The sequence below is a fragment of the Equus caballus genome, chromosome 1, assembly GCF_041296265.1.
Source record: "Equus caballus isolate H_3958 breed thoroughbred chromosome 1, TB-T2T, whole genome shotgun sequence".
NCBI lineage: Eukaryota > Metazoa > Chordata > Mammalia > Perissodactyla > Equidae > Equus > Equus caballus.
The window spans coordinates 184,082,997-184,097,322 of NC_091684.1; the positions used below are offsets into that span (position 1 = coordinate 184,082,997).

A 14,326-nucleotide genomic window follows, 5' to 3' on the forward strand; every position below is an offset into this window, starting at 1 on the left:
TGCAGACTGGTGGGATCCCCAAGCTGGATAGTAAGTTTTTTAAATAAAATCTCTAAATATGTATGCATTAGCAACATTTACTTAGAGAACAGCCTGAGCCCTAAGTGAGGAAAAGAAAGGCCATCAGTGGCCAGGCTTAAATAACCCCTACTGCATCCTGCTAAAGCCAACTGTTTCCGTGCTCTAGAAGGCAGGTGAGCTGCCAAGAAGTATCTACCAGAGCATGCTTCTTGGGCCTGCTAGTAAATAAACATGCTCCTTATGTTTTCTGTGATGTTTTAGATTCCTCTATGGGTTGCTGGCTGTTGTTCTCCTGGCCCCATCTTAATCCAGTTCTTTGTAGAATAGTCTATGTTCTCTAAAATTAGTCCATTTTCTTTTGTGAGGTGCAGTGGTTCCTTTTGAACTTTGTAATTGGAAGTCCTGAAAAGCCCCCCAAATTATGAACCATTAATCAGGAGCTTTCTTGATCCTAATTACTGCCTCAAAAACAGAGTGGACACTTTTGAAGTTTTTCAACTCCCCCCTTCTCCCTCCCCAAAGTTCCCCCAATCTTAAAAAAAAAAAAAGTCTGCAGATTTTATTCATGTGGGATCATTCACACCAAGCTACCATAATGTGCAATTAACACTCTAGAAACTGAAAACAGTATTCAGCAAGACAGCTGCATTATCAAAAATGCCAAAGGAGTTTTGAAGGGAGTAATGTGCATGTTAGAATAGGAAATTAATCAGAAACACACACACACACACACACACACACACGTACTCTCTTAAGTATATCTGAATATTAAAATTTTAAAAATCCTGTGTCTGTGCTTATAGTAAAGATTAGTCAGGATAGAAAACTGATTTTTCTAATTTAAAATTATTAATTGTGTATTTTGCTTCTGAAGCAAATAAGAAAGTTGGAATAGAGATCTCTAAGATCCCTTCCAGCTGGAATATTCTTTGATAATAATCACTCTTCAATTATATTTTATAAATTTTCCCATTGAAAAAAAATGCCCCCTTTATTTCCTCTTTCCTGTAATAATGGTACTTAACACTCATGCTATTTTCAGAATGCCTCTCAGACATTGCCGACATGAAGTCACAGTTGCAGGGGTAAACTGCCGACTCTTGCACAGCACAATAATCATAAGTACCTTTATATTATAATCCCTACTAAGCTGTGGGTCCAACTGACTGACTTTGTAACTGAAATGAAGCAGAATTATCCCAGCCAACATTTTGCTGGAATTTTCTCGTTAACTAGCTTGAAAGTGTTTTTAAAGGTGAGAAAGTAGGAGATTTTGATTTTATTTTCAATTCGTAGTGTCTTGGTTTGAGAGACCAGAAGTTTGTGGTAAAATTTTCAAGAAAAGCAGGAAGACATGGAGAATTTACTTGTTAGAAATATGGAAAAGACTTCAATATTTTCTTTCCTAAATTACTGGAAAGCAAACTGATTTTTATATTTGAGAACTGAAAATAAAAGGGGGAAGGAATACTCAGAACAGATTTAAAAGCAAATTGTGACCTCATGCAAAAAAAAATTGTTAAGAGAAGACCCTCAATTCTGGATCCCACAAAAATCATGCATTAAGCTCACTTTTGTTAAGGATTGTGGGGGCTCTTTGAGTGCAAGCGCCTGCAGATAACAGGTGTAGGGTAGGCCGAGAAGAGAAGTGACTGGAAGTTAGTAGGAGAACAGGAGTATTCAGATGAGAAAACAGTCGCTGACCTCATAAGGCGCCTGCTGGGGCCAAAGGCCTGTGGGGCTTCTCAGCAGTCCTGTAAGAAGAGTTATGCGAGAATGCTCAGTAAATATGAAAGCCAGCCGTCCTGGGACACTTCACACTAGTGCAAACAGTCATTAATGAGACTCTCTTGTCCAACATGTTGTGCTTATTAAGTTATGATAAAGTTACTGCATTAGAACATTAAAAAAAAAAAAATTTCCTGTTTGCTTTTTCCTAGCCTGGAGGATACGAAAAGTTTATGTTTAATCTTGAGGGAAAAGGCAGTAAGTGTATACTTTAAAAATATCTAAATTTTAAGAGAAAGAGTTTGCTAGTTTATTTTAAAGAAATGTGAACATTCATATGTTTTTGCTCCAGTATAGGAAAAACAGTCCAAAATGAAAATTTTTAAAAAAAGCAAAAAAGCCCTGGATGTGGTTTTTAATGTTTGTAGAGGTTGCTGTTCTGAGTTGAAAGTTCAACCTAGGTTCTTCTTATGCTCAGGCAACACAGAACCAGGGTCAACACTGGGTTGTGTTTCTCTGAGATTCGTTGTGTAGTAACTAGCTAGTGTTGCAATTAGAGAGAAATTAAGCTGAAGGTGTGAATCAGAGCTCTGACTTAATTTTTCTTTCTTTCTTTCTTGTTTTTTCTCTCTTTTTTTTTAAGTTATAGGTGCACAACGAAGGAGAAGCCCCAGTGCACTGGCCATTGAAGTATTTGAAGCACATTTGGGAAGTCATATTTTGCAGGTACCTTTAAAAGAAAAAGAAACTTATATTTTACTAAGAAAAAATGAATACGTTTAGTCTTTTTATTAAAATGTGTTTTTTTTAAATTTCAGCTATGTATATGACTTGTTATTTTATCTTGGAATTCTGCCATTCTTATGAATTTATTTTTTTCTTTTTAGAAAGCCATCCCTTGAGAGAATATTAATGAGAAAGGGAGGGCAAGTATTATCTGTGCTGTAATAATTGAGATGAATTGCACCATTCAGTTGACGCGCAGTGTATAGTAGCTGTTCCCAGAGTGACTGTGTGTGTGCTTCATTTGTAAGTGGATATATGTGTGTCTTTGGACCTATATAGTGTTTTTGGAAGAGCAAAATGTTGTGACAGTAATGTGACATTTTTATGTGTTGCCAAATTTCAGTTCTTCTTTGCTTCAATGTGTATTCATAACTGCTTCCAATCTTAATGTTTGCCCCCCAACAAATTACAGACTTTCTCAGGGTAAAGTTTTGAAGTATGCTTTTTAAGTAAAAGGAGACAAATAATAATAATTGATTTTGCAATGAGTTTCATGACAAATAAATGTGAGGCTCACTAGGATGGGACTGCAGTTACTTAGTCCAAGAGAAGATTCCTCCCAGACTGAGCATCTCACTCACTCAACACTGTTTTTCTTAAGACTTTGCCATCAGTTCAACACATCGATGGATAATTGTTCTATATTGTTTCTGCTTCCAGGATAAATGTTGATGTGGCCAAAGCTGCTATTTTTACTATGTTAGATACATTTTTAACATAGAATTAGAGAAACAGACATGTTTGGGATCTTTAGGCAGCTTATTTGAAAAAGATGGCTATGTTTTCTTAGATCAACTTTGGGGTAAAAATAAAGGTAAGCGCCAGATTCCTGTCGATGCAAAGTTTTAAAAAAATGGCTTTGAGGGTCCTTTCATTTTTTCGATGGCCAAAAGTAGCATTGAACCTTGCATATTATTGCTGAAAATATGTACCCCAGAAACTGTTATCATCTGGTTCTCTGTGGTCAAATCCCGGTGATTCTCTGAAGCGGTTCCTTGGCTGGCAGCTTCAGAATCACCTGAGACACTTGTTGAAAGGACACATACCTGCTCAATCAGAATCGTCAGGGTGAAGTCCAGGAGTTTATGATTTTTAACGACCTTTTGAGATAATTTTGATGTTTCCTTAGGTCTGAGCTGTCACAATTCACATTTGCAGATTTAAGGCCCTGAAAAGCCTTATTTTGATTATTTTTCTTTCTTGTGATATTCCTCATTTCTCCCCTAATATCTATTAAGGTCCCATACAACTGATGTGTCTTGAACTACACTTTAAGAGATGCTATTCTGTTGTGCACAAAGAATTTTGAATTATCTGTGCAGTAGATTACAGGAATACAGAACGGACATTTCTTTCTAGATCTTCGAAATTCTTATTTCCCTCTTTCCTGTACATACTTGGTTTAGAATCTTCTTTATAAGTTTTGTATGAGCCATGCCATGTGTATATTGTTAGGTTCTAGTGGGATTCAGGATGACTCTTGTTTATATTCTGAAGCAGTCAGTGCATAAAACATAGTCAGTGAAAGAAATGATGCAAACACTATCTCCAAATTATTATCCTCTGAGTTATTTCTGGAAATTTGACTCCAAAGTCCTCAAGGGAGGGTGACTTTGGAGCCGCAAGAATTTAAAACTAATTTAAAACACGAAATTTAGGAGTTTGAATTGAACATAAGCTTAATGTAAAAATATACTATAGAAGGCAGTCCCCAAATGCCACTTCAGCATTAGGCGTCATTGAGAGAATAGGGGATCTGCAATGAGGCTGCTGAGCTCTTCTGTTTTTTGGGTTGGTCACAACTGACTTAGACAACGTACTGTAAGAGAAACATAGACAGCTGGATGTCATTTGGAGTAGAATAACCAGACTGGTGCGTGAGCTAGAAATGTTACATGAGGAGTGGCAAAGGGCTCGTTGAAGTTTAGTTTGGAAAACACATGACTTAAAAGGGATGTCATCTCTCTATATTTGAAGACCTCATGTGAAAAAAGACTAGATGTATTCTATGTGGCTTCAGAGTGTGGAAGAGAGAAAGGGGTGAAAACTGAAGAGAAAAAAATCACCTTCATACAAGAAAACTTCTAACTAGGAATGGCCACATTTGGAATATGTTCAAAGCCTTTGGCTTTAAGGGGAAGTATAAGTGGCTTGGTAGGGATGCATTCAAGAAAGTCAGGCATCCAAATATGGTTGCATCAGATGATCTTGAAATTTTCATAGAAACTGAAACTTCTTATCATTTGATTCTAACACCAGTACTTGTGGAGTGGAAGAGCTGTATATACTCTTCTAAATGAAATATTAGAATTGTGGGTAGGCAGAGGTTGGGAAGTAGTAGTAACAATAAGGGCCTCCTCTAAGCTATCTAGTTATCTTGCTTCCTAGCAGGGGAACTCTTGAGCCCATAGACCCATTTCTGTACCACATTCAACACTATCTCAATGGTCTGCAAGGATAAGGTGGTTTCAGTATTTTCCTTCAGGAGGGCCATGATTGAATTACATTGATTCATGGGGACTGGGATGAATTCTTTCTTCCCTCTCTTCTACCTTTCTTCACTTGCAAATATCTGAGAAAAACCTGTGCGGTCAACAAGGTAGGCAGGGTCTCTAACCTGACAATTTATCTTCATTACAAAAAAAATTTCAAATACTCAGTAGAACACAGAATTTGCTGTAGTAGGCACATGGCTGCTGTCCTTAACTAGCATGCAATCTTTTGGGGAAAGAGGAACCAGGAGGCCTCAAAGTGAGAAACATCACACTGGTCAAGTACAATGGGGCTACAAAAGAGCGAGGCTCTGAATTTGCCACAAAGCATCAAAGAAGGCTTCTCAAAGTTGTTGATGGATGATTAGGAGTTTATTAGGCAAAGAATATTCCAATCAAAGGGAATGTCAAACACAAAGGCATGGGGACAAGTATTAATAGATCTTGTTTGGGGATTGTTAAGGTGCTTGATTTGATGACTGCTTCACATACAGAGGGGAGTATGTAAGAGAAGATTGAGAAGTTGTATGAGCCATAATGTAACAGGCCTGCTGAGCCAAGCCAGGATTCTGCAACCAGTGATGAGCCTATGGAGAAGGCTTTCATACAAGAGAGTGACAAGATAAAGATTTGGTTTGTTTCTAGAGTTATTATCAAAATACAGTGTGTAGGAAGTCTTTGAGTTGTGAAAGGCTGATATAAAGAGACTATTTAGGAAATTATTACAATAGTCCAAGAGTCAAAATGAAGATCTTCTCCAAGATAGAGGCTCTATGAATGGAGAGGCAGGTATGAAATTGAGATCAAATTATTGGCATATGGTAATAAATTAGATGTGAAAGGCTAGGGGATGACAGGAGTTAATGATCACAAGTTTTCTAGATTGGTAGCTAGATGTCTGATGATACTTTTCCCTGAGAGAGGTGAAAGGGATATGCTCTTAAATAGCCAAGCTGGTAAGAGAGTAAGCAGTTAGAGTCCTGAGTCTGATCCTCTAGAGCAAGATCTAGTCTAGGGCTGAAAATAGGGATGGGAATTACAAATCACTACTGTTTAGATGAATGATAGTTCAAATCAAGCAGTGAGTTACAGACCATGGAACTGATGTGAAACAAAGAGAAAAGAAGGTCGGGGAGAGACAACCTCAGCATATGTCATCACTTAAGATGCAAGTAGAAGATGAGAAAGGAGTAGACAGGAAGGAAAGAAGAAACCACAGGATTTGATTTTGTTTAGGGAAGGAGTATTAACAATATCAAGGTGGCTGAGGATAAATCCTTTAGTAGGATACATACTGAAGAGATGTCATAGGTTTTGTCAATTGAAACAGTTGCAGTAAAGTATTAGGTGCAAAAAACAAACCTAAAGAGTGGTATAAGGTAAAGAAGTATCTGGATGTTTGTGGTAAGGAAGGGAGGGAGATGAGAAGGGAATGTGGAGGGATAATTTTGTTCTCAGTGTTGTTAGAGTATATTTACATGTCTGAGATTCATGAGGTCAAGCATTGGCCAATTAAATGCTCTTTAGCAATCAGCTTTTTAAAAATCAATATCTTGTGGTCATATCTGTATTAACAAAGTATAATGCATACTATGGATGCATCATCATTTATTTAACCATTTTCCTATCATCAAATATTTTTATTATATTTATTTTATTATATCTATAAATTTGCATTTCTAATGCGAATACTAAGTAAGGGGCAAGTACGTGTGTGTCTATTTCAATTAGAAAAAGCCTAATCTGCATTGATTTTAGCTTATATTTATTGAATTTTTGGTATGTATTAAACTCTATGTATAGTGCCAAGTTCTCCTCCTATATCATTATTGAATACTCAAAATTTGTACCTGTGAGATAAGTGCTCTGATTATGCAGACCTTAAAATTGAGTAAACTAAGACTTATAAAAATTAAATAACTGACTCAAGTTCACATAACTAGTTTAGTGAGAGTTGAATTTGAACCCAGAATGCTAACACTAGATTATAATACTTTACAAGAAATGAGGAGGACGTTTTTAAAAACAATGGTAATAAAAGGAAAGAATATATATTTGGAATGGACAGAAGTAGGGAAGTGATGGAATTTGGAAGGTAAAGTAGAGGTCAGTTCTGAATACTAGCATGGGGCTCAGAAAATGCTGGTGACTTCTCTGCACCAGGTGCCAATCTTGCCTGCTCCCTGCGCCCCCAGTGGTGTTTCATGGAACAGCATGCTAAGGACCCCTTGGTACAGAGTCAGGGATGGAGGATGAAGGTATAGAGAGTCAGGGATGGGGGATGAAGATGGACTCCCTAATTTTGGGGCCACGCGTTCTGTGGACTGCAATATGTGTTTTTGCTGCATATGTCTTATTAGCTGTATATTCCCTTAGGAAAATGTAGAAAGTTTGGTGGATCCTTTAAATTTGACTTCTTTCCCACCGAGTGGGAAAACATTAAACTTAATGGTGATTCTGTCAATGTAAAATCAACTGCTGCAAAGTTATTTTCCAATTTAATGATACAATACTGGTGTATGTAGGCTAGGTCATCACCCTGGCTGTGTACTACGCAACTCTGGGGCCACCATTCACATCATTCACAGGGAAGCCTTACTACTAACTGTGACCAGTCTTGTAGCCCCACTGAACCTGTAGCTGTTTCAGGCCTGAATTTCCGAACAGAGGCATCTTCTGCAGGAGAGTTGAGGGGTTCAACTGATGCCAGCCTTACAACTGCAGGATATGGAACATATGCATTGGGCCTGAGCCAAAGCATTTTAATTAACTTTGTTCTTTGACTTTTATCAATCAGATGAGGCACAAGAGAGCAAAGGGTCAAGACTAGGAATTGTGTTTTTTGTGACAAGCTAAGTAAAAACCTAAGAACGTTAGTTTATTATGTGGGATCTTTCCTGAATACAGTACATGTGACTAAGCACTAATTCGATTCCTGCTTTCAAGGCTCTCTTAGGGCATTAGTGTTCCCACTTCATGATTTCCTTAATATGGAAAAATATGAGTGGTGTTTACTTTTACTATCCTAGTTTAGAGACCAGGTAAAATATTCATATTTTACTTTATCAAAGTTAATGAAACACAAAATGGTAACAAATACCATCTTTGTAACTCATGAAATTAACTAGTGGAGTGACTTTTTCTTAGTGCAGATTTATGAATGAAGTGCTTTAGTTATTTGCATACCCTTAGCAGAAAGGGTTAAATTTTTTTTCTGTAGATAATGCTTATATAATTCTTATATAAATTTGCAGTTGTTTTTGGATACTTTAGAGTAATGCTGCTTTACTCACCTCACACGTGTTAAAACAATCAAATCAAACCTTGTATGTGGAAGATTTTTAAGGTTCATGTTTGTGTTCATTGTCAGCACATTATGGGGAACTATGGATAGATATGTATATATTGTATTTCGTACATTATGTAATACATATCATTACTAATATCTGTTACATACTTATAAAGTGGTCAAAGGATGGTCTTTATCCATAACTAGTTTTAGATATTAAAATAAATGAAATTTTCTGAGGTGGATGAATATAATTATAAGTCTCCACATGTTTTATTATTTTAATCTAAGTCTTGGGAGAATAAAAGAATATTCTATAAGAAATGCCTTAAAGGGTAAAAATGGTGGAAGCATGGTATCCAGGTGTCAGTTTAAGCTTGGCTATATTGCATGAACCCTCCCATATCTATGTCATTGACTCTGAATTATTTCTGGACATTAAGGAACTTTTGAATCGCTCTTAGAACATTCAAGCCCCAATTGCCAGAGAATCCCATGGGCAGACCCTTTGAGGGAGACCAAGAGAGAACCGCCAAGAACATTCTGAGATTATAACACCTGAGACTCTGATTGAGGGTGGATGAGAAAAGGCTGGGCAGAATGGTTGCATGACTGCCTGTCTTCCCATCATAACTAGGGAGATAGTTGTTTTTGCAAGGATCATTTATTAGTAGAGCAACTCTTTTGTAGAAGACGTAGATATGGCCATTACCTTAGCAGAACAGTTTAATTAAAGTATGTATTTTCTTAAAATGGTAGGGAAGAAGGGAACTCAAATGGAGCTGTTTTTCTATGTGGTAGGCAAAGTAGTCAGATTTGGGTGGGATGGACACCACCGCAGATCTCAGTGAAACGTCAGATTTCAGTCCTGTGGTTTTTCTTTCCCTCAGCACCTTCAGCCTTGGAATACAGAGTAGAGTCATATCTCATGTAAGAAGAGCCAGGTTTGCAAGAAGCTTTTATGGATCAAATTTAGAAAAAAGTCAGATCAGGATTTATATTTAAATGGCTACATTTCCATTATTAATCACATTTTGAAGATTGGTTAAGGGCATACCCTGGAATCATGACTAGTTGGTCTGTATACTTTTTTGGTCCTGCAGAATTATTGTTAAACAAATGAGACTATACAGGTTTTCTACTGAAATATTTAAAAATTTGTGGTTGATGTAATGAGGAAAACAAAATACATAGTATCTTGTGGTATTTTATATCTTTGTTATTGTTCAAGTATTTCTAGCCACAGTCCTTCTTCAGAGTCTGAGAACCAGTTAATTGTAGAGGACTAAGAAGATTCTTTACAGAAAGTAGATTGAATGTATGGGCAAAAGTAGCTACTTATAACTGTGCCGGGGTTGGGGGTAGAGAATGCCATGTCTGTTATCCTCAGCATCTCCTTTAATTTCATTCAGAAAGAGAAAATAAAAGGTTGACTAGTACAGTTCAAACATCTGGACAAAGAAAAGGGAATAATAAGTAAAACAGCTCAAAAGCTGACTAATACAAAGATACAAATTATTATTTAAGATGCTGCCTAATCAAGTCAACATTTGTTTTACATTTGATGGTAGGGTTCTCAAAAGACTTCCGTGAAAGAGAGTGATATGTTCAAGTCTATTTTCTGTTTTATTGATAAATTGGAATTTCATGCTTATTAAGAATTGATCTCCTGTAGGGAAATTGCATGTTCTTACTTCTGATGGGCCTTCTTGGCAAAGTGGTATCCTGTAGGACATCAGTGCTAAAATAAAATAATGTAACTTCAAATAGAGGCATTCTTTAGCTTTGATAGAGGAAGGAGAGAAAGGTGAGTGACCCTATAGTCTCCCTATTATCCAGAATGGTAAGGAAATGTAAAACTAAATATAGAAAAAGAGAAAGTTAGTGAATATATTTGCATATGCAAATTAGCTTAATTGATACTGCTTGCCTCTACAGGGATTTTTCATTACAAACTGGAGTGCTACATTGTTCAGCTCATATTGAGTAATTTAGTAACTAATGAGACCAGTTTGCACTAATTTGCATATGATAAATGAGCTTAATTGCAGTAAATAACTTGGAGGCATAATTACTTAATTTTCCTGTGTTGCACGGCTTTTAAGTTCACGTATGAACAACTCAAGATAATTTTGCATATTTAAATTAGTTGCTTTTAAATTTTCTTGAACAAAAAAAAAAGAACACACCTTATCAATTGAGCTGTAAAACAATTGGAAGTAAGGTTTACAGTATTTTTATTTAAAAAGAAAGGAAAGAAAAGCAGAAATTTCTTAAGTCTGCTGTTCACCTTGCTCACATCCTTACCTCAAGTAAGATATCAGCATTGACATTTAGGAAATGTTTTTAATGTTGAAAGTTAACTCATAACTTCTATTATAACTGACCTGGGTTTAAACTGAAATATGTGTGTGAATGAATCATAACTTTTGAAAGAGGGTTTATAAAAGGGATGTGACGTGCCCCTTATCTAATTTGGCAAACTAATATTGCAGGAGGCAGTTGGGTCTCCCACGTGGAATGTGCATGTCATCGAAATTGCTGCGTTCTCACTAGGCAGGCATCACTCTGACCCTAGCATGTATTCTCTATCTAGATTAATGTTTCATACTCAGGAAATTGGTTTCATTGGAGAATCTCGCTGTGGTTTGCCAAGAATTATCTCACTGATCTTCACGTTAACTCAAGAATGTATGTTTTATCGAAATCTCCAATCTCAAAATTGAAAAATGGAAGCACATAGAGGTTGATGGCTAAACCATTATTTCACGATACTGTATTGCCTTAGCCTTTCATTTTAAGGGAAAAAGTATAGTTTGTTATTCAAAATTAACTCATTAAGTCATATAAAATCATATTCATGATTGAGTATGAGAAAATATTTTATGGTTGGAAAGTTTAAAACCTGTCGTTTAAAAAATCATTGGTGCTTTAACTCGTATATGAAAAACAGAAGGGGACATAGGGCTATTCATTTGCCACAATGTGGAAAAATAATAATCTGAAACTTTTCTCTGAAAAGCTCAAATCCCATTAAATTCACTGTAAGCTTCCTATATCCTTCAGAGGTGGGCCAGAATAAGTGCTAGTAGTAGTGTATTCCAAGTATAAAATTTTAGTCCTTCATGTAATGGGTGCTGAAGAAACACCTGGTGAATAAAAGAATAAACAAATTCTTACTGGACAAAGCCCCAGTTAACCCCAGAACCAGGACCTCATCTCTCCTCTGTGTTCCCAGCCATGTTTGTCTGTTTCCTCTAGATGAGGGACAGAGTTTGGCAGATTCTTTTAGTGCATGAAATTTGGCATCCAACCAACTTGAGTTCACATCCCCGATTTGCTCACTTCGTGGAACTAGAACAGTCTCTTGCCCTCTCCAAGCCTTGGGTTCCTCGTTTCTAAAATAGAGAAAAGAGTAGTAGAGGTTTTCCTGAAAGACATGTGAGGATTGAATGAGATAGTGTAGTTGAAAGTAGTTAGTCCAGGGGCCAGCCCTGTAGCATGGCGGTTGGGTTTGCCACACTCCATTCCAGAGGCCCGGGTTTGTGGGTTTGGATTGCTAGTGCAGACCTGTACCACTCATCAGCCATGTTGTGGTGGCAACCCACATATAAAGTGGAGAAAGATTGGCACAGATGTTAGCTCAGGGCTAATCTTCCTCAGCAAAAAAAAAAAAAAAAAAAAAAAGAGTGATTAGTCCAGAACCTGATATGTAGAAGGTGTTTAATAAATGTCTGCTGGTGTTTCTGTTTGTAGGTTGGGTAGTACGGAATAATGCCCAAGTTTTTGAAAAAAATGTTAATGTTTATCAGGAGCATTACCAAGACAGGAATATAGGAACATTATCAATAAAATCCTCTCAGGTTAAAAGCAAGATAAATAATTTTCATTGAACACAACATAACTTATCTGTTTACATAAATGGTATTTATATTTAGTATATATAAGTATATACTAATATTTACTGGTTCACAGTAAAATTTAAAATTTGGTGTTAAGAATATATTGTCAGGGCCAGCCCCAGTGACCTAGTGGTTAAGTTTGACATGCTCCATTTTGGCAGCCTGGGTTTAGTTTCCAGGCATGGACCTACATCACTCGTCTGTCAGTGGCCATGCTGTGACAGTGGCTCACATACAAAATAGAGCAAGATTAGCAACAGATGTTAGCTCATGGTGAATCGTCCTCAGCCAAAAAAACAAACAAAAAAGGAATATATTTTCACTTTGAGAATGAAAATCCTTCTCATAAGAACCAAAGGAGTTGTCAGAATAATCTCATTAGCAACCAGGAAGCAACTAGAAAAAGTAGAGTTTGTAAAGGAACTCCAGAATCAACGTTTCCTTTAAACCAAAATGTTATATGCCATTACTCTTCTCATCATGCCTTATAGTCTCCTCAATTTGCTTAGAGAAATCGGAATAAACAGCTGATCAGAGGTCCAGAAGAGCCAGGAAGTAGAAGCAGTCATCATCCATTGCTGTAAATTATGAGTGGACATTGAGGTACACATATGATTCTTCTGCTGTATGTTGCACAGAATCCATCACCTGTGATGCCAGAAAGGGCACCTTTCCACGTTAAGAGCAGAAGGGATCACTTCCAGAAGGATTTTCGTGATAGTATATGTATCTATGGGACAGGTCTATATCCTTTCGAGTTTTCACGTACCCTATGAACTTTGATTAGCACAGTAAACATATGTCATCGTTTGCTGAGAAAGTGGTGTGACAGGTGTGGGTGAGGAGAAGGGGGTTGAGGTTAACCATTATTGTGGAGGAAAGCTTTGGATTTTGGCCACGTGACTGTAATTAGTGCTAATAATAAGTGGGGTCTTCCTAGTCACAAAATTAATTATCTCAAGTAGCCAGGATCTAGGAAAATGAGACAATAAATCTAAAAATACTGAGCTTTAGTTCAGTAAATATTCACTGAATGCCTAATTTGCATCAGAGACTGGAGAAAATACTGAGATACAAAGAAGAGTCATCGTTTTGCCTCTCAGCATTCCCAGTGCAAGTGGAGAAAACCAATAACAAAACAGGCCAACACAGTTCAGCGTAACGTAGACGAGTGGCTTTTGAATCAGTTATGCCTGGATTTGCATCCCTGCTCTTAGTTATGTAGACTTGGGCAAATTATTTAAACTCTCTAAGCCTCAGTCTCCCGAACCTCAAGTGGAGATGGTCAGTTTTTACCTCATGGTTACTGTGGGAATTAGATGAGATAGCACACACAGTGCCTGGCACATGGTGTTCAACAAAAGTTGCCTGTGGCAGGCTGTTCCACGGAAGCCACTGGAGGGAATCCGATCACCCAGCTTGGGGCTGGTCAATGAGTGTTTCCTTTGGCTACAAGCTTAAAATTATCATTATGTTGGGCAGCTTTTGTTTGGGGCCTGCTGATAGGAAGATTATTTGCAAGGTGTGGGAACATATCTTTAATTCTTTCTCAGGCACTAAGGGTGGCCAAATGGTTTGGAGATTAAAGTGGAACAGAAGGATAATTATACCTTCAATTTTAAAAGTGGATGGAGGTTTCAGAAAATCTTAGGGTTATGCATCGAATATGAATGTGAATAATTTCCTGATATATATAGATGTCTGCAAATCTGGGCTACCTTACAGTGTTGGTTTCGGCTTTACCTTAGTCCTTAATGGTAGTAGATGTTACTGTATTCTTACCAGCATCAGCTTGGAATGACGTAGAATAGAGTGACACCAGCTGATTATCATTTATCATGGACCCAAAACTCAGTCAGTATGGCCAGGGCTGCTTTCTCATCTGAGTCTCCAGAACTCCGCAAGCCTTTGGACTCTGTGAGCATTTGGGTTTGAGCAAAGATTGGAGATTGGGGTCAGGGTAGGTAGTGCGCTTTGTTTCCCGAACAGGTGATTGCAGACACCTGTGAGCATCCTGCAACAGTAGTATTCTGCAAGACATTCCTGGGCAAGTCTGGCTTAGGAGAATCAAATCAAAATTAGTTTAAGATATTAAAAAAATCTCTAAA

At 37.3% G+C, this 14,326-nt stretch overlaps 1 protein-coding gene across 18 annotated transcripts in view; it reads left to right on the forward strand.

Moving 5' to 3' along the window:
• The window catches only part of NPAS3 (neuronal PAS domain protein 3), an 829,192-nt gene that overhangs the window by 395,342 nt on the left and 419,524 nt on the right, over positions 1-14,326 (forward strand). For 10 of the 18 annotated variants that reach the window (XM_023623732.2, XM_023623775.2, XM_070241873.1 and 7 more), the window contains one exon: positions 2,393-2,475. In XM_023623732.2, coding sequence (XP_023479500.1) covers positions 2,393-2,475 — 83 coding nt within the window. The remainder of the gene's footprint in view (positions 1-2,392; positions 2,476-14,326) is intronic. The other 8 variants (XM_023623740.2, XM_023623780.2, XM_070241911.1 and 5 more) reach the window with 1 other exon arrangement.